This window comes from Felis catus, chromosome A1, assembly GCF_018350175.1.
Source record: "Felis catus isolate Fca126 chromosome A1, F.catus_Fca126_mat1.0, whole genome shotgun sequence".
In the NCBI taxonomy this organism is placed as follows: Eukaryota; Metazoa; Chordata; class Mammalia; order Carnivora; family Felidae; genus Felis; species Felis catus.
In genome coordinates, this window is record NC_058368.1 from 108,352,955 (window position 1) to 108,373,300 (window position 20,346).

The 20,346-nt window shown below is 37.7% G+C and overlaps 1 protein-coding gene across 13 annotated transcripts in view; it reads right to left on the reverse strand.

The window, feature by feature from the left end:
- RAPGEF6 (Rap guanine nucleotide exchange factor 6) overlaps positions 1 to 20,346 on the reverse strand; it is a 191,063-nt gene that overhangs the window by 81,990 nt on the left and 88,727 nt on the right. For all 13 annotated transcript variants that reach the window (XM_011281969.4, XM_003980740.6, XM_045058670.1 and 10 more), the window contains 3 exons: positions 16,269 to 16,400; positions 3,865 to 4,042; positions 1,641 to 1,777 (listed from right to left, as the gene is read on the reverse strand). In XM_011281969.4, the coding sequence (XP_011280271.2) occupies positions 1,641 to 1,777; positions 3,865 to 4,042; positions 16,269 to 16,400 (447 nt within the window). The remainder of the gene's footprint in view (positions 1 to 1,640; positions 1,778 to 3,864; positions 4,043 to 16,268; positions 16,401 to 20,346) is intronic.

A 20,346-nucleotide genomic window follows, 5' to 3' on the forward strand; every position in this document is an offset into this window, starting at 1 on the left:
CTGGCACATAGCAAGCACTCAAAAGAAAAAAAAAAAGTAGCTGGTAATTAATTCAGAAATTCTGATTTTCAAGGCAGAGATGACAAAACATTCAAAATTTCTCCTAATGTTAAGAAAATACTGCCTTCATTTATACAGCAACGTATAATGCTCCTAGAAGACAACTCAATATGTAGTCATCAAAGAACACTTTTCTTCTTCAGTATGGCTCTTACCAGCCTAAACTTTAAGTGTGATTTATGGGAAATCTGGATTATTAGTTCTAAAGGAGAATCAGTAGCAATAAGAAATTTTTTTTAAGTGTGTTTCGGTTATTTCAAATATAAAATTCACTCACTATGGAATTTATAGATAACATAAATTACTTGAGGACAGGGACTGTGTCAAATTTTTCACAACACTTCCTGTATCTAGAACAGTACCCAACACAAACTAGGCATACACCAAAGTTTTGCTGACAAACTGTGAAAAATTAAGAGAATACAAAAATTTGTGGAAAAGAAGAGTTCTTCAAAACTCCACTGTTTACAAAGTTGCTGCTAACAGTTTAGTTTCTCTATTTATATTACTTTATACTGTTGAAATACTTGTCTTGTTTTTTAGGAAAATTTAATAGTATATTCATGAAAGTTCTTTTCTTGAGCATATCCTATGAGCCAGATGTTTAGAATACGGGGAGAAAGCACGTAAATGAAGCTAGAGACATAGCCTCTGCCTTCAAAGAGCTTCTATCAAATTTTACAATAACCTGAATACCACCTACATAATATTAGACCCTGTGTGAGTATAACAATTATTTAAGCATTGCTTATTATCGAATTATAGTTTAGTCATTTCTAATTTTTACTATTAGAAATATGCTGCAATGAACATCTTTTGGCATAACTCTGAGTTTTACCTTATGTACTGAGCAAAGACACTCATAATGAGTGAAATAGGATAGAACCTGTTAATTCTTCAAGGCCCGTGTTAAAAATTTCTAAACGATTTTCCAGAAATATTGTTTATATTCCTATTAGCAGGATATGACAATTTTCATCAGTTGACATGTCAGCATTTTTATCAGTTTGATAAGAAAAACAGTGAAGTGATTCCTAGCAGCAGTAATACCTTTCAAGTGCTCTGCATCCTTCCTCCACCCACCCAAAGTTACCAGCCAAGCATTTCTTAACAACAACCTGCTACCACATAAATGCCTCACCTGATAGCAGCCCACCAGGAGCCATAAGTATCAATACATTTTCCTCACCTTTTTTTTGAAGTATAACACAGAAAATGGATACGGAGAGTAATACTCAATAAATATTTTAAATAATGATATACAAATAGAATGATTAAAAACTTTTCTTAATGTCTTACAACTTAATTTGAGAAGAGCAAATATGGTTCAATAAATGTTCTTTATTGAACATCTATTCTATGCTAGGTAAGTCTATGGCTGGGAAGTAAAAATTAAAACAAAGTAAAGCAAAATCAAAAGTAAAAACTGTATCTTCACAAATCGTAACTAAGCCAAACTCAATATTCATGTAAAAAATTGTATACATTTCAAAACTCAGGATTTACAAAAGACTAAGGAAATTAAATCATTCTAAAAATTACCTCCCACACTAAAAAATAGGTAACATTTGCTAGCCTACCTCTTGCCCATCTTCCAGAATAACAGCTCCGGCCTGCTCTACCACTTCAAAAATCATTACTGAGCAGAGTTCTCTCCTTACAGACATGGTCATGTTTGCAAAAGCAGGGAGCTGGTGCATAAACTCCAGTAATTGTTCTATTAAAAAAAACAACAACAGAAATTTTGGTATAGAGACCATCAAAGACTAAACTTTACAAATTCAGTAAAATCTAGAATTGAATACTCAATTTTCTTATCAACTTAAGAATTTATGCTGCCAATGTACAGGAACCAAGGTACAGATGAATGCTGGCTAAAAAAAAAAAAAAAAAAAATCAATGATTTGTTTAATAGATAGATTCAAACTCACACAAAAATATAGGCAAATTGGAAGATAACCAGGATTCACAACCTCACAGAAAACCACAGATTCAAATGCAGTAATTTTCCTAGCCTGAGATGTCACTCCATGGTAGTTAAGTTAGTGATGTCCTTCAATCTAACTCATCAGTGAAAAAGTCTTTGATCTAGTTCTTATCAGGCCAGAATTAGAGAAATGTTATTAATAAATGTCAACAATTAAGTAATTAAGGATAACAAATGTGAATTCTAGTTCCAAACTGTCAAACCAACTTCAAGATAACTCTCTTTATAACCAACAAATGCTAATGAGCCAACATTCTCTGGCACAGATATGAGAGTAATAAACATAAATATAAGGGAGAAACAAACATACAGTCAGCTAAGTGATGAAACAGAAATAACTATAAAGTGGTATCTGCCCAGATAATTAGGAGTTGATTATATTTCAATTTTTAAAAAAACTTTGCAAATAGCACAGTATACAATTCTTTATCATTAAAAATGCATTTTCAGTTTCTGCCCAGACAATGTTCATAACATGAGTCTAAACTGCAAGTTAATTAACTATATTATGTCATTAGAATGGCAAGGAATATTCAAATGTAGTGATCTTTACTCACAAAGATTATGATTATTTAGTAGCAGCATCTTCTGATTTGAATTAGTAATATGACTGTTATAGAAGGGAAATCTAGGATAAAATCTTAGTTGAATCATAACAATATATAATGACACACTAAGTGAGTCTAGGAGAGGATGGTTTCGATCCATCGACCTCTGGATGATGGGCCCAGCATGCTTCCATCCACCGCACCACTCTGTTTGCACTATAATGACACTAAGTAATCTTTGCTCTTAAAGGTAACATTAGCATCTTTAGTATTATTTAATCTCCCAAAGTAATTAGTTCTGTAAGAAATTACAAAAGGGAAAATTCATAAACTTTTATCTACAAATAACATATAAACATTTTTTTCAAGCTAGAAGTAAAAACATGACTTTTGCTAACATTTGAAATTTTAAAAAAGCTAGACATCACTGATGTACTGTATTTGAAATATCTCATGGACATGAAGGAGGAAATTACTTTAAGGCAGTCAAGCTTTTATCAACTGGAGCAGCCACAAGGTGAGGGCTACATGGCTGTGAAATCTATCACCCCAATACTCACCAGAGTTGATTCAGATGATCTGGCTGGCTAGGCAGGTGTCCCCTTCCTCCCTGACTGCTCCATGGGCATCCCTCTGCAAGCAGTGTGCTCAGTGGAAGGATCAACTTCCCAGATAAGGGATAACTGACTGTTCTTTAGTCAAGGGTATACCAAAAGCTGTACTCTCCTGCTGGAAACTCCAAACAAACTCTCCAGTTGGGGCAGCTAGACTCAAAGACAGCTCTAAACCTCTTGTTATTCACAATCTTGTGCAGTCCCCTCCCATATTGTATTAGGATTGCTTTCTGTGACACTCCTGAGGCCAAATCACAATGTGGCATCTGCCTTACTCTTCCCCTTGATTACCTGCTTTGGGGGAGCCAAATGCCATGTTGTGGACCTCTCTATGGAGAGGCCCACCTGACAGGGAACTGAGGTCTTGTACTAAAAGCCATGCTAGCAGCCACCTTGGAAGTATATCCTCTAGCTCAGCCCAGTGAAGCCTCAGAGAACTGCAACCCTGCTGATATTCTGACTACAACTTCATGAGACACTGAGCCAGAACCACTCAGCTAGGCTGCTCCCGAATTGCTGACCCACAAAAATTATGAGAAAATGAATGTGTGTTCTTTTAAACCACTAAGCTCCAGGTAATTTGTTACGCCACAAGAGGTTAACTACATATGAATTAAAATATAAAATTCTTATTGTGAATAGATATATTTCTTACCAATGTCATCATCAGTTTTGTCTGCAGGTTCTTTCTCAAGACATTCTCGAACAAGATCTCGCCCCTGTAGTGGATCTGTTCGATCAATCTCTTCATCTTCCTCTTCCTCATCTTCAGAATCAACAGGTCCTTCTGGAAGACGTGTTAAATCTACATCTCCTACCTCACTTTCTGTAGCCTAAAGAAAGAAATCTTGATCACTTATTCATGTTGTAAAAATTTTGTCACAGCCTGAATTAATCACAACTACCCCTCCTAACAATATAAACAACCAGGCAATACTGTGTTCTATCAAAAACAAAATGATACTTATTTGTAAAAGGTTTCACTCTTCAAAAATATGGGCTGAATGTTACACAGTATAACATCCAGGGCTCAAATCTGAGCCAGCAAGTATAAAATGGTCAGGAGATGTAAACACCACTAAATGCATTCATCACTATTTTCTAACCAACATGTGTATTTCTTTTTTAATTTTTTTTTTTTTAACGTTTTTGAGAGAGAGGGAGACAGAGCATGAACGGGGGAGGGTCAGAGAGAGGGAGACACAGAATCTGAAACAGGCTCCAGGCTCTGAGCTGTCAGCACAGAGCCCGACGCGGGGCTCAAACTCATGGACCGCGAGATCATGACCTGAGCTGAAGTCGGCCGCCCAACCGACCTAGCCACCCAGGCACCCCTCAACACGTTTATTTCTTAAAAGTAAAACATTTCAGGAAGTGCAGGAAGGAGTTTACTAACAATCATTTCATGAGTATCTATTCGTCTATGCTGGGCGTTGTAAATAAGATATTCTTTTACCACAAAGATTCAGAGTACAGTAAATAGGCAACCATGTAAATTAAGAACAGAAGTGTAAAACTGAAAAGTGCTAAAATAGACCAACTGTGAAGTACTGAACACATACTTACAATGTCCCAATACCCTTTTGGTGAACCTAACAGTATGCAAAGATGAGTTGAGATTATTCCAACCAATGTTTGAAGTAAACTTATATTTACAACCTCAACTTTGGAAATATATTTGTAAATATAATGTCTCAGATATCTGTGAAGTAACTAGCAGATTTCTAAAAAAACTAAATTTAAATGTCATTCAGAGGAAACAATGATAATGTTTTACAGAAAATAAAATTATCCTGAAATGATTATGTAATACTCCTAAACATTATATTCACTTGATTCATATTAAAAATGAAAAAGCATGAATACTGAAGCAGTTACAGAAACAATGGGTTGAACATACAGGAATTTCATAATAATAAGCATACAACAGGTGTGAGTGAAGAGTATGGCATCTTCATTCAAATATTTAAGTGTCATCACCTATACTAAACATTTACTGTTTTGACTGCTCAGAAGAGCCCCTTTCTTCTGTTAGGGACTTACTGTTCCTCTCTAATTTAACCAAGAGATTCCAGTGAAGAACACTGTTCTGCCCCTGACTATGGAAGCTAAGGCAGAAAGAACTCTTGTCTTCATTTTTATAACTGGAGCTACAGGGCAGAGCATTCTTTTGTTTCTGGTTACTGCTTGGGAAGAATGTGATAACAGCTACATGGGAATGCCATTCTGTGATGAGAGAATGGAACCAATTGGCACGGAAAGGGGCAAGGGAATGAGAAGGAAGGACACTGAACAAGAGACAGACATGGAAAGATACAGAGCAACAAACCAATACAAATAGAACATGCATGATAGAGATAACAAGAGCAAAGCAAGTGAAGCAAAGAGCACCTGTGACAAAGTGCTGGGGGCGGAGGAGGAGGAGCAAAGGCAAGCAAGCTGCAGGGAGCCACAGAACTAGATAGACAAGGCAGGGGCACACACCTGCAAGCAACCAGGTTCCCTGAGGCCAAAGCTGCCTCTGCTTTCTGGCTACGGAACTTTAGAGTTTAAGGGGAGATATTTCTGAATAAAATACCCTTGGAACCATTAGAACTTGCAAGCAAGTTCTAATTTCAAAAAATAAGATATAAAATGTGTACATGCTAACATGACTTTCAAAAACCTTATTTACATGTAATGATTTTAATCCAAGAAACTAGTGTGAAAAAATACTAAAGCAGTATTTTTCATACAAGTTTATTTAATTTTTCAGACTATAGAAGCTCACCCCCAGAATAGCCTTTTTCCATTTTATCAAATTTTAAGAACAATCTACCTTTGGGTTCTTAAACCACTATCTTCATCATAATTTCAAGTTTTCATCCTATGATGCTTAGTCAAAGAATTAGATCCTATGATCCTATTTCATCCTATGATCCTATTTCAACAGTCTCCTAACCTTTTATATTATATCTGATAAAAACATAGCTCATAGCAAAAATAAGCAAGATTCAATTCATGTATGTGGATAAGAGGCAAGGTCTATGGTCATCTGTGTAAAAAGTGAAGATACCTAAAAAGAAAATTCTTTAAAAAAATTTTTTTTAATGTTCATTTTTGAAAGAGAGAAAGAGAGACAGCGAGCACGAGTGCAGGAGGGGTTGAGAGAGAGGGACACAGAGAATCTGAAGCAGGCTCCAGGCACTGAGCTGTCAGCACAGAGCCTGACGCATGGCTCAAACTCACAAACTGTGAGATCATGACCTGAGCCAAAGACAGATGCTTACATGACTGAGCCACCCAGGCGCCCCTTAAAAAGAAAATTCTTAAGGGAGAATGGAAGTCAAGGGTACAGTTTGTGAGAAGGGTGCTTTTAAGGATATCTGCAAAGTAAAGAATATAACCTATATTTACAATTGTCTTAACTGTACTTTTTCCAAAGTAGAATAAAAAGAAAAAGAATGAATAATATCATTTAACAGAGATTAAACTGATAAAATGTTACAAGTATACCAGAAGGATGAGGCAAAGTAAGAATTAAAAATAAAAAAGGAAGTCAAAAACATGCTAGAATCTTACAAAAGAATTTTCTTCTTCTTACAAAAGAATCTTGTAATTTATTTATTTTTTAATTATTATTATTTTTTTTAACGTTTATTTATTTTTGAGACAGAGAGAGACAGAGCATGAACGGGGGAGGGGCAGAGAGAGAGGGAGACACAGAATCGGAAGCAGGCTCCAGGCTCTGAGCCATCAGCCCAGAGCCCGACGTGGGGCTCAAACTCACGGACTGCGAGATCATGACTTGAGCTGAAGTTGGACGCTTAACCGACTGAGCCACCCAGGCGCCCCAAGAATCGTGTAATTTAAAAATAAGTACATAAAACAAGCTATGTAGAATCCAAGGTCTAATTCTTTGACTAAGCAAAGGGAAGTTAGGTTTTTTAAGTTAGGTCATTTTAGATAAAATGACCATCAGGAGTGGAAGTCATTGCATGATACTTCTGAGGATGCAGGCCTTGGAAACAGTTTAATTCTCTAATAACTAGGTGAGAATTTTAAATATGTATTACTCAAAATGTCCAACATATAACAAAAACTTACAAGAGAGAAGGAGGAGGAGGGAAATGTAATACATAACGAAGAGAAAAATCAGTATAAAGAGACCCAGGAATGAGAGAGATGGAATTAGGAGACATCAACTTCCAACATTGTAAGTAAGTTTTAAGATATAAAAGGAAATATAAATGTAAGTAGGGTGAAAATGGGAAATCTAAATAAATGTAAATTCTAAGAAGAGTAAACTTGAAAAGAGGCAATAAAGGGCACCTGGTTGGCTCAGTTGGTTGAGCAGCTCAGGTTGTGGTCTCACGGTTCCTGAGTTCAAGCCCTACATTGGGCTTGCTGCTGTCTGGGCAGAACCTGCTTTGGGATCCTTCGTCTCCCTCTCTCTTTGTCCCTCCCCTGTTTGCACTCTTTCTCTCTCAAAAATAAACATTTATTTAAAAAAGGGGGGGGGCAATAAAAACTACCCCAACTGAAGCAAAGAACAGAGCCATAAAGAAAATTTACCAGAGTCCAAGAGACTAATAAAATCATTATCAAAAGTTGTTATAAAAAATGTAGGTCAACAGATATGCCAAATTTGTTAAGGCAAGGTACCCAGAAAATCAGAGCCCTGGCCTTTCAACTACTTTATCCTAGAACCTGGAATACAGCAGAACCTCAAGAAGATAATGACAAGTAAGTTATGTGTAGCGGGAAAAAAGTATATTGGTAAAAGAGCTAAGAGAACAAGTTTAGGGGCGCCTGGGTGGCTTAGCTGGGTAAGCCTCTGACTTTTGATTTCAGCTGAGGTCATGATCTCAAGGTTCCTGAGTTAGAGCCCTGCAGCAGGCTCTGTACTAACAGTGTAGAGCCTGATTGGGATTATCTCTCACTCCCTTGCACTCTCTCTGTCCCTCCCCTGCTCATGTATGCACTCTCTCTCAAAATAAATAAACATTAAAAAAAAAAAAGTTCATTAAACTTCTGTTTTTCCGTTCCTGCAGTGTAAATGTGTCTCTGTGTATATGTGTAAATAGAATTTGGTGAGGCTAACAGTCTGAGGAGATTTTCTGATGACTTTGCCTTCCCCAAATAAACCACCAGAGGATATCCTTTTCCTGTTTGCATCTAGACAAAGAATGAGGGGAACTATAGGTTGGAACGAAAAGTTATACACACTTAACAAAAACCGCGTTTTCAATTTCAGAGCCAATATTAAGCCAGAACCTTAAATTTTCAGCGCTTCTCTTTGCTGCATTCTCATTGTGAGTACTCCATTCTATCTTTTTCATGGACCACTCAGGCCTTGTTTCCTGTCTCTCTGGTTAGCGGAAGAAGCCTGTGAAATTGATCCTTCACAGTAACGCTGTCTGGAAGAGCCCATTCCATAATCTCTACAATAGGTCAGGCAGGTCAAGGAAAGACTCCTTTGCCCTAGATAATCAAGCTTTAGTCAGTAGTGATCCTCTGCATTTTCCCTGGAAACAATATTGGTTTCTACTTTCAAGTGTAATTCAACTAAAAAAAAAAAAAAAAATCTAGATTACTTCCTAAGTGCCAAAAGTGTGCTTAACTCATCAGGGAATACACACGAAATAAACTCTGCCTCCACAAATTTTCCACTCATGACCCACAGAAAAACTGCTGTGGGGTTCCAAGATCTGAGAGACCAAGTGAAAATGTCATTTAGGTGAAGTGGCAGGTAGAAGAGCATAACCAAAACACAGGGCTAGGAAAAAACAAACATGTTCAGGGAATAACATATGTATTTTGTTGTGAACCAGAATCTAGAATGTTCAAGTGGGGAATAGTGGAACATAAAGCCAGAATTGCAGACTGCGGTTAGAAGTCAAAGACTAAGACTGTGAATACAAATCTGAAATGAAATGAAGAGTATAAATCAGATAATGGTGAAACACTTAAGCTTTTATTGTTTTTTAAATTTTTTTTAATGTTTATTTATTTTTGAGCAAAAGAGACAGAACATGAGTGGGAGAGGGGCAGAGAGAGAGGGTGAGACGAATTGGAACCAGGTTTCAGGTTCTGAGCTATCAACACAGAGCCTGACGCAGGGCTTGAACTTTTGAGTCGTGAGATCATGACCTGAGTTGAAGTCGGACGCTTAACCGACTGAGCCACCCAGGCACCCTGAAGCACTGAAGCTTTTAAAATATACAAGTAGGGGCGCCTGGGTGGCTCAGTCGGGAAGCATCTAACTTCGGCTCAGGACATGATCTCATTGTTCGTGGGTTTGAGCCTTGTGTCATGCTCTGCAATAACAGTGTGCAGCCTTCCTGGGGTTCTCTCTCTCTGCCCTTCCCTAACTCTCGCTTTCTCTTTCTCAAAATAAATAAACTTAAAAAAAACTAAATAAAATAGAGGAGTAAAGTCATACTATTTTTAGAATTTATTTCACGTGGGAGTTTATAAAATGTGAGTAGTCAAAGATAAATGAGATTATGACTAGGACACACATTTTTATTATTATTTTTTTTTAACGTTTATTTATTTTTGAGACAGAGAGAGACAGAGCACGAATGGGGGAGGGTGAGAGAGAGGGAGACACAGAATCCAAAACAGGCTCCAGGCTCTGAGCTGTCAGCACAGAGCCCGACGCGGGGCTCGAACCCACGGACTGCGAGATCATGACCTGAGCCGAGGTCGGCCGCTCAACCGACTGAGCCACCCAGGCGCCCCAGGACACACATTTTTAACGGGAATATTAAAGCAAAAGAAAGCATGTGGTATGGCAAAGCTAGGTCAATGTCCAATGACCATCCCAGTGGCAATGGGGTGCCCCAGTTCTGGAGAGACTGGCAGTAGACTTATGAAATAAGGACTCACGCTACCATAGAGAGAGTAATTGAAGCACTGGGATTTTTAGGACCACGTTGACTTCCTGCAGAAAAACTAAGAAAGATAGACAGGTGATGAATGTGTGCCTGAGGTTTCTAAAAAAGAAGTTAACGAAAAGACAAGTGCTTTATTTCACAATATTCCAGCTCTTGCTGGTATAAACAGACTGAAATAAATAGAAAAAGGAAATCTAGAAAGGAGCATTCCTTATTTGAGTATTCTATGAAGATACATAAAATATTTATTCCAAGAACAATTTAACATCTTAATGTATAAGCTTACCTACATTTTAAGCTTATCTGATTAGAAACATATTCATATCAAAATGGTAACTTGCATTTTCCCCAGACTGTGGTAAATGCTTTATTTTAAAGTTTCCTTGAGAGCCAAGGACTGTTATATTTAAACCAGAAAACATGAAAATTCTCAAGAAGGAAATGCATAGGAGCACAGCCACATATGTGGCCATATAAAATGGTGTTAACAATGATCTTGTTAAGAAGTGCTGTTCAAATGTCTCTCTTCTCTCTTCTCCTCAAATCTCCAAATTAAAAATACGTGCATTAAAAAAAAAAAAAATACCTGGGGCACCTGGATGGCTCAGTCAGTTGTTCGTCGGTCTTAAGCTCAGGTCATGATCTCAAGGTCCCTGAGTTCAAGCCCCACTTCGGGCTCTGTGCTGACAGCTCAGAGCCTGGAGCCTGCTTCAGATTCTGGGTCTCCCTCTCTCTCTACCCCTCCGCCTCTCACACTCTGTCTCTCTCTCACTCTCAAAAATAAACGTTAAAAAAAAAAAAACCTTGCATTACGTCACAACGCTTTGCTTATACTGTTAGAAGCCATGACTAGGTTAAGTGTTCACTTTTAAAATCTTTCAAGTGCCAAAATTTGGATAACCAGACTACCTCAATTATTGCTGGCCAATGTATACATACACAGACAACATAGCCTGTAACTTAACGGTGTATTCACAGCTTGAATGGTACTCCAAACAAGGACTGAGGTCAAGAAAAGACTAAGGTTCACTACTGAATTTAACTCTAAGCACTCTTCTTCCCTTTGTTTTAGTCTGAGGATCTGATTGGATACACACACACAAATTGGTTGTTATTTACCTTATCTGTGTTTTAACTGCAGGTCTAGAAATTCTGCATTTGGGGGTAACATTTTATCAATCTATTATTCTGTACTTATTCCTTTTATTCTCTAGTATTTAACTTTAATCTTTCTCAAAATTTTATTCAACTTTTTAAAAACTGTACACTCTATTTACATCCTTCATAAAGTGTGTTAGAGAAATACTAATGTTCACAGAGAAAAAAGGTAAGAAAAGCCTAGCTAACATAATAAAAACTACTCACAAACCTACCACTAATAGAAAACATTATTACCATTTGGTCCTCTTTCATTCAGATTTACATTGCAATGTATAACATATACACAACATATGTAATTATGTATTTAAGTATATTTATTTTAACATAGTGGTTTCTTCTGTTTTTATCTTTGTTTTTAACATAAACTGTTTCTATCCACTGGCTATTCTCTTAAAGGAAGTCCAAATTTGAGGATGTTTACCTTCTTTGGCCACTCTTAAAAAGATTTTATCTTAACTTTTTACATATTTGACTTTGGTATTATAATTTTCTCCTTTCTATATCTGAATTCCTGTTTTGGTTCTAGATTTCATTGTTTTTTTGTTTTTGTCTGTTTACTCTTCCTAAATTCATTAAAACCTACTTTTATCTTACTGTTTACTATGTTTAATTGCATCATCTTTTAAACTGTACATCTCCGAAAAAAAATAAACTATGACTCCATTCATGTGACCTTCTAGAAGATGTGTATAGGCAGAAAACAGACTGGTGGTTGCCAGTGGCTGGGGATCAGAAGGGAATGACTACAAAGGGGCAAAGACTACTGTCTGAGGTGATGGAAACGTTCTATGTCTTCACGTAGGCTCTACTATGGGGGTTAAATTTTATTATATATAAACATATAACATCAAACATACATGTCAGTTAACATCAAACATATACAAACACAATTAACGATGTAGGAAACAGAATGAATATGACTTGGTGCTGAAAGTTATGATTTTTTTTTTAAATGCCTATTTATTTATTCTTGAGAGAGAGGTAGAGAACAAGCAGGGGAGGGGCAGAGGGAAAGGGAGACAGAAGCCCAAGTAGACTCCACAACCTCAGCATGAAGCCTGACGTGGAGCTTGAACTCACAAACTGTGAGATCATGACCTGAGCGGAAACCAACAGTCAGATGCTTAACTGACTGAGCCACCCAGGTGCCCCTAAATGTTATGATCAAGGGACAAGAACCAATGATAACTTTCAGGTTTCAGGGATGGTGTCTTCCTCACTTTGTAATGGAGGGAGTCCTTTCACATGCAGGACAGCTGGCAAGGATACTTGCCCACAGTTTATCCACATTAAAATTAATCTTATAAAAGGTAGAATGAGCTGTATAGAGTGCCACTGAGCAAGGAAAACATACAGGAGGGTGGAGCAGGGCAGCCACATACAAGGGCCTAACAGTACAGCAGAAGACCTCCAACTACACAAGTAGGGTGCTCCAGTCTCAGCCTCAGGTAGGGAAACCAGTAGGCAGACATTCTGTAGATACAAGTGCAATGTTTCAGGAGCTCCTCCAGGATCCTGCCAAAGATATAGGACTCTGCTGTGTATAGCTCATCTTCTAGTGTGTAGTAAAGCATGGACCTCTCCAAAAGACCCTGATCTCTATCTGGGCACTATCCTTTTGTCCTTTCTCTCACAACCATCTAGGGCTCTGTTCCTTGCTCCAAAAAGTTGGTTAATATCTGGTTTAGAAATGGATATACTTGGGTTGCCTGGGTGGCTAGTTGGTTCAGCATCCGACTCTTGATTTGGGCTCAGGTCATAATCTCACAGGTTGATCAGTTCGAGTCCCACATCGGGATCCTCACACTGACAGTGCAGGGCTTGCTTGGAATTCTCCCTCTCTCCCTCCCTCTCAGCCCCTCTTGCACATGCTCTTTCTCTCAAAATGAATGCATAAACTTAAAAAAAAAAAACAAAAAACGGATACATTAGTGAGATCAGGTACCTATAGTTTGACAACATCACATGTCTGCTATATGATTTCTCTTAGCAAGGTCCAGACATTCTCACTTATCCTATAAAAAATCTATAGCCACATCCTTGAAATTCATTAATCCATGGTAAGTCTTCTCTGGGAAAAACAAAGAAGCCATAGAAGCTGTACAGCTCTACTTTGACTTTTAGGTGTGCAACAACTTTTTTTTTTTTTTTTTTTTTTTTTTTTTTGAGAGCGAGTGAGCAGGCAAAGGCAAAAGGAAGAAGGAGGGAGGGAGGAAGGAGAGAAAGAGAGCATGTGCATGAGAGAGACAGAGAGAGAAAATCTCAACCATGCTCAGCACAGAGCTCAATGTGGGGCTTGAACCCACGATCATGGGATCATAACCTTAGCCAAAATCTAGAGTCTTGGATGTTCAACTGACCGAGCCACCCAGGCACCCCTAGGTGTGCAAGACCTCTTATTTCTTTCACATGATACTTCCTTTGGGGAAAGCCAGAATCCATGGAGCACACTATGAGTGTCTCCAGAGCCACTGCATTTTTTAAATGGACTTTTTAAAAATCCCTTGTTCTGTGTACTACACAATGGTAATGAGAGAGAATTCCTTGTTCTGTCTACTATAAAATTGTAAACAGGGACAATATACATGGCTAAAGCAATGACCTTTGTGGAGAAAAGCTATGCATAATCCAAAAATAGAGCTTCTTTTCCATTTTGTCTCTGCCTATAACCTTCCCATAAAAGAGAAATGTTGGGGCACCTGGATGGCTCAATCAGTTAAGTGTCTGACTTTGACTCAGGTCATGATCTCATGGTCTGTGAGTTCTAGCCCTACGTCGGACTCTGTGCTGACAGTTCAGAGCCTGGAGCCTGCTTCATATTCTGTGTCTCCCTCTCTCTCTTGCTCAAAAATAAACAAACATGTAAAAAAATTTTTTTAAAAAAGAGAGAGAAATGCTGATTTCCCTAAAATATCTGAATCTGCGTAACTCAGTAGAACTATAATGTCTATAACGTTTTCCTCAGACAACGATTTCATTTCAAAAGACCAGTAATACATGGTAGCCACTTGCCATATGTGAAGGTCAATTGAACAGTGGCCAGTCTGAACTGAGATGCACAGTAAGGTTATATTAAAGGTTATATTAAATTCTGGCTTTGAAAGACTGTCACATCCCCATGCTGCGCATGCACCCTATGCTCTGCTGCGTGGTACCTTGGAGCCAGCGGCACCAGAGCCTGGGCTGGCAGACCCTTGCTGCTCCATCTTGCACCCTGTCTGGCCTGTTGCAGGATTGGCAATGCAGGCAGTAAGAATGTTGCAGCCCAAGAGGCTCTAGAAAGTTGGTTGTGGATTCAGGTCACTGGGCAGCAAATGCACCACTTCAACCAGCTTCCCAACAATCAGCTCAAAGCCAAGCTCCACAGAAAATCACAACTCTTCTGTGGCACTGCCCGGTTACCATGGAACCACCAGCCACAACAAACCTAGGAGAACCCCCCCCCCACCCCCCAAAACTCCACCTGGAACTCCACTAGTAACTGACAGCCCAGAAAGGTGAGTTTCTGTGTGATGGAGCAAGCCTCTAACATTCAGCGAGGTAGTTGACAACCCTACCTTAGCCTTCACTTCCTGCTTGACTGAATAAAGCCTGATGGTCAGCCAAAGTTTGTTTATTTTTGGAAGGACAGATTATTTACAGTTCTCTACTCTGCCATTTTTGCTGATATCCTATCCTTATTGTTTAAACAAGTGGCGTTTACCTCTTCAATTACTTGTGCTAGAAGCATCCTAAATAACCCAGAATCACATTTGTGAAGTCATCTTGAAAAGTCCACTATTTTTCTAAAATCCAACACTAAACAACCTCTAAGTTGTATATCAAATACTATCACTGTTAATAAAAATCACCTAGTAAATTAACTTTATCATATTAATTTTTACATGTACAGGTTTACTTTAAATTTATATTAAAATAAATTTAAGAATTCAGGCTACTGAAGACAGGATAAAAAATTAAGTAACCCCTAATTTTTATTTATTTTTTATTTTTTTATTTTTTCAATGTTTATTTATTTTTGGGACAGAGAGAGACAGAGCATGAACGGGGGAGGGGCAAAGAGAGAGGGAGACACAGAATTGGAAACAGGCTCCAGGCTCTGAGCCATCAGCCCAGAGCCTGACGCGGGGCTCGAACTCACGGACCGCGAGAACGTGACCTGGCTGAAGTCGGACGCTTAACCGACTGCGCCACCCAGGCGCCCCAAAACCCCTAACTTTTAAACACTGATTATGTGTGAAATGACAATACTTGGATATATTGTGCTAAATGAAATATATTATTCAAATTAATTTTACCTGTTTCCTTTTACATTTTTAATGGGGCTACTAAAAATTTAAGAAAGCCTTTACAATAAAAAGCAACTCTACACCTAGAACTTAAAAAAAAAAAAAATAGCAACTCTTATTTTCTTCAAGACTACTTATAAAAAACTTAGTCAATTACAGTAAAATTCAGCCTTTTTATAAATTTAAGTTCAGCTGTTTCAAGAACTATTTTTTAACAAAGCAAGGATTATATATTATTATGAATTCCCCTGGATAAAAGTAATGAAAAAGAACATTACATTGGGGCACCTGGGTGGCTCGGTGAGTTAAGCACCAAACTCTTGATTTCAGATCAGGTCATGGTCTTACAGTTTGTGAGACTGAGCCCCACATCACGGCCTTGTGCTGACAGTGAAGAGCCTGCTTGGCAGCTTGGGATTCTTGGTCCCCCTTTCTCTCTGCCCCTCCCTCACTTGTGCTCTCCCTCTCTCTCAAAATAAATGTATAAAAACTTAAAAAAAACCATTATATCCATACACTGCTGAACCGTATTTAATCACTCTCAAATGATAGATCACTTCTTTAATTAGGCTTACAATTTTGAAACAATATAGCAGATTTTCCCAAAGACCTTCTACCTGAATTTCATACCCTACTTAAAAGATAAGTGATCACCCAAAGCACAACCATGGGATATTTGGCAAAATAAAAAAGCCGTATGTACAGCACACAAACTCCTAAGATATTACCTGGTAGATATCAGATAAACTGCTGCTCCCAGAGTCACTGGCGATACTACAACCAGACTGACTAGAAGACACGTGAGTCACCTGTGGATGAGGGTTGTCTGTGATGTGCATCTTGGTAAGATCGGCTGGAAGCTGAAGAAGAAAAATAATTTAATATATTCTGAACATATATAACCATAGAATTGTTCAATCACTATACTGTACATCTGAAACTAATATAACACTGTTAACTATATTGGAATTAAATTAAGAAACAATAAAAAAATTAAATAAAAACTTGTCAAGAGTTTTTGACATATTTTAATTTCTGCAACAAAGTTTGGTTTTATGTACATTACTGTGCAACCGCATTTCTAACCCAAATTCCCCACTTTTAGGAAAAATCTTCGGAAACAATAAGAACCAAATTAGTACTATGACACTGTTAGTCAAGCCTAGACAGGAATTCACTGTGTAGATTCCGGAAGAGATTACCATTAGTAATGGTATTTCAGAGGAAAAACTTTGCCCCTCTTTTGTTTCAAATAAAACTATCAGCTACTGCCACCCTAAAGTGTTAACAATGTGCGCGCGCGCACACACACACACACACACACACACACACACACACACCACTAACACAAAATAGTCATTAGTATGAAAAAAAAAAAGGCAGTATCTTGGGTTAAAGTACAGCATCTGGCAGCAAGACTTAATAGTTGACTGCATTCCAAATTTCAAAAATTTTATACCCTCTTTTCACATAATATTGTACCAATTTGTAGTTGGTCCCTAAAAAGTTTGTTAGTAATCATGATTTAATGAATGTCTATGCTAGGTGCAAGGATACAAGAGACTTAAGAAGGAAATTATTCTACATTATCTTTAGTGCGGTTATGCTTTTATAAAGGATGCAAGTTTGTACAATACCTTTCATACCAAAAAAAAAAAACCAACAACACAACAACACAAACCTCACAAAATAAATGCAATAGGAATTAAGATAAACAACAAACCACTATGCTGCAGAGTAGTGAAAGAAAGTATTAGATAGGAGGCATGGTGATCTATTTTCCAAATAATTCCTCTGCAACTGCTATTCAGGAACATTAAGAGAAATCTACTTACTTTTTAATTTTTTTTTTTAACGTTTATTTATTTTTGAGACAGAGAGAGACAGAGTATGAACGGGGGAGGGTCAGAGAGAGGGAGACACAGAATCCAAAACAGGCTCCAGGCTCTGAGCTGTCAGCACAGAGCCCGACGCGGGGCTTGAACTCACGGACTGCAGGATCATGACCTGAGCCGAAGTCGGCTGCTTAACCGACTGAGCCACCCAGGCGCCCCTCTACTTACTTTTTAAAACAGGGGTTCTCATTGCTTTAGTGCAAAAAAACATTAAGGAAACATGCATTTAGTTTTACTAAAAACTAAATAAACCCTAAAGGAAAAACGGCCAAGTCTGAATTCTATTATCTTAACAGTAGTCACTGCAATTATCAAAACTACACACAGAAATGGTATCACATATGCCCCTGCTGATAATAGTAGGTAACTAACTCAGATGAATTCTCTAACTATGGTAAACAGAAAAACTGGAACACACACAATATGACCTTTGAGGTTTTGCTGATTCATAAAGATGAGATCAAGAGATTCAGAAGCACTTCTGAGTCACTGGTTAAAGAGACAAAAGTTATATTCCAAGGCCTAGCATGTAAGGGCTGTTCTCTGGAAGGGGACCCTGGAAAAAACATTACACTCAAGTAATGAATGTGATCCAAAAGTAAACTGATGCTCATTTTAGAATCCATCTCAATCCCTGAAGTTGTATTAAGGTTATACAGGGTTACTAGTGCTTCTAGTTAACTACTGGAAGCAAATGAATCTTTACCATAAAAATTTTGCATATACAACATACATTGCTCAAATAAATCTAAGCACATTACAAGACAGCATTGATGAAAACAGAATAAACTTCAGACAACAATGAAGAACTTACAAATAACGCAGTAAACAGATTTTAAAATAACTGTATTTAATATATATAGCAGGGGTTGGCAAACATTTTCTTTAAAGGACCAAGGAGTATATATTTTAGACTTTTGTAGGCAACATATAATCTCTATACATACTTTCCTTTGACTTTTTTTTTTTTAAACAACCCCTTAAAATGTAAAAATCATTCTTAGCTCTCAGGGGATACAGCTCACTGGCCATACATGTTCTAGTATAGCAATCCATGGTAAAGACACCTGCACTTTGAATTAACACAGGTTTGAACTATATGGCTCCACTTATGAATGGGTCTACTTACATGTGGATCTTTTCAATACATTGTAGTACTGCAAATGTATTTTCCTTATGATCTTCTTCATAACATTCTTTTTTCTAGCTTACATTATTGTAATAATACATATAACAAACAAAATATGTCTTAATTGACTATGTTATTGGTAAGGTTTCCACTCAACAGTAGGCTGTCAGTACTTAAGTTTTTGTGGACTTAAAAGTTATACATGGATTTCCAACTGCACAGGGGTCAGCGGTGCTTGAACCCCTGTTCAAGGGTCACGTCTATAGAGATAAAGACTTAAGAAAAATTAACTTTAGCAAATAAGTATTAACCAAAAATAAAATCAAAAATCTAAAATTGGAAATTAAAGTTATGGAAATTAAAAAGTCAAACATGGACTCAACAGATTTGACAGAACTAAGATAATTAGAAAAGTAAAGGGGAGGGGCGCCTGGGTGGCTCAGTTAGTTAAGTATCCGAATTCAGCTTCATCTCATGGTTTGTGAGTTCAAGACCCACGTCACACTCTCTGTTGTCGACACAGAGCCCACTCTGGATCCTCTGTCCCCCTCTCTCTCTGCCCCTCCTATGCCTGCATGGGTGCATGCACGTGTGCGCATTCTCTCCCTCAAAAATAATCAAAGATTAAAAAAAAGAATAAGTAAAGACTGGCCTGAAAAAATATCCACAATGAAGCATGAAGGTAAAAAAGAATGAAGTTGGGAGAGAAGGGGCAAAAACCACAGGAGATACAGCGAGAAGTTATCATCTGAATAACCAAAGAGAGGGGAAAAAAAAAAGCTATTCAAGGCATAGAAGATAATGGCTGAGCATTTTCCCAAATGACAGAATATATAGTTACAGATCACACAGCTTTAAAAATTACCAACAAGATAAATAATTACAAAGCCATAGGTATGCATACTAGGGTAAAACTGGTGGGGGGAAAAAAGAGAGAAAAGTCTTAAAAGCAGTCAGGAAAAAAAGATTACTTTGACAAGACCAAAATTAAACTGATGGTTGACTTTTCAACAGAAATCTGGAAGCCAGAAGACAATGGAATAATATCTACAACAGCTAAAATTCTGTACCCAGCAAGAACAGTCCTCAAAGAAAAGGCAAAAGTAAAGACATTTTCAGAGAACCAAAAATGAAAAGAAATACTCTCCAACAGACCTAGAATGAAGAAAATCCACTGGGAAAAAGAAAACAATTCCAAACGGAAATTTCTAGATGCAGGAAAGAAGGAAAACCAATGAAAACCAGGAAATGTGTGGGTATCTCCATGAATAGTGACTACATAAATAGTAACATTAAGTTCCCATAAAGTTTATAATACATACATACAATTAAAATATGTTTTAACAACAGAATGTAAGGTTGGCAAAAAGTAAACAAAGTTATAAAAGTACTTTAAGTTCTCTGCAATGTCCATGAAACTGTGGCAACAGACTTGATAGATGAAGGATGCATTGCTGTAACCTCTGATTTATATTTAGTAAAAAAGTGGGGGTGTCTGGGTGGCTCAGTCCATTAAGCATCTGACTCTTGATTTTAGCTCAGGTCTTGATGTCACAGTCGTGAGATGGAGCCCTGCATCACGCTCAAAGCCGGGGGTGCAGCCTGCTTGGGATTCTCTCTCTCTCTCTCTCTCTCTCTCTCTCTCTCTCTCTCTCTCTCTCCCTCCCTCCCTCCCTCCCTCTCCCTCTCCCTCTCTCCCTCCCTCCCTCTCAAAAACAACAAACAAAAAACAAAGAAAAAACAAAAACAAATTAAAATGCTATGATCAAAAAATGTGGAATA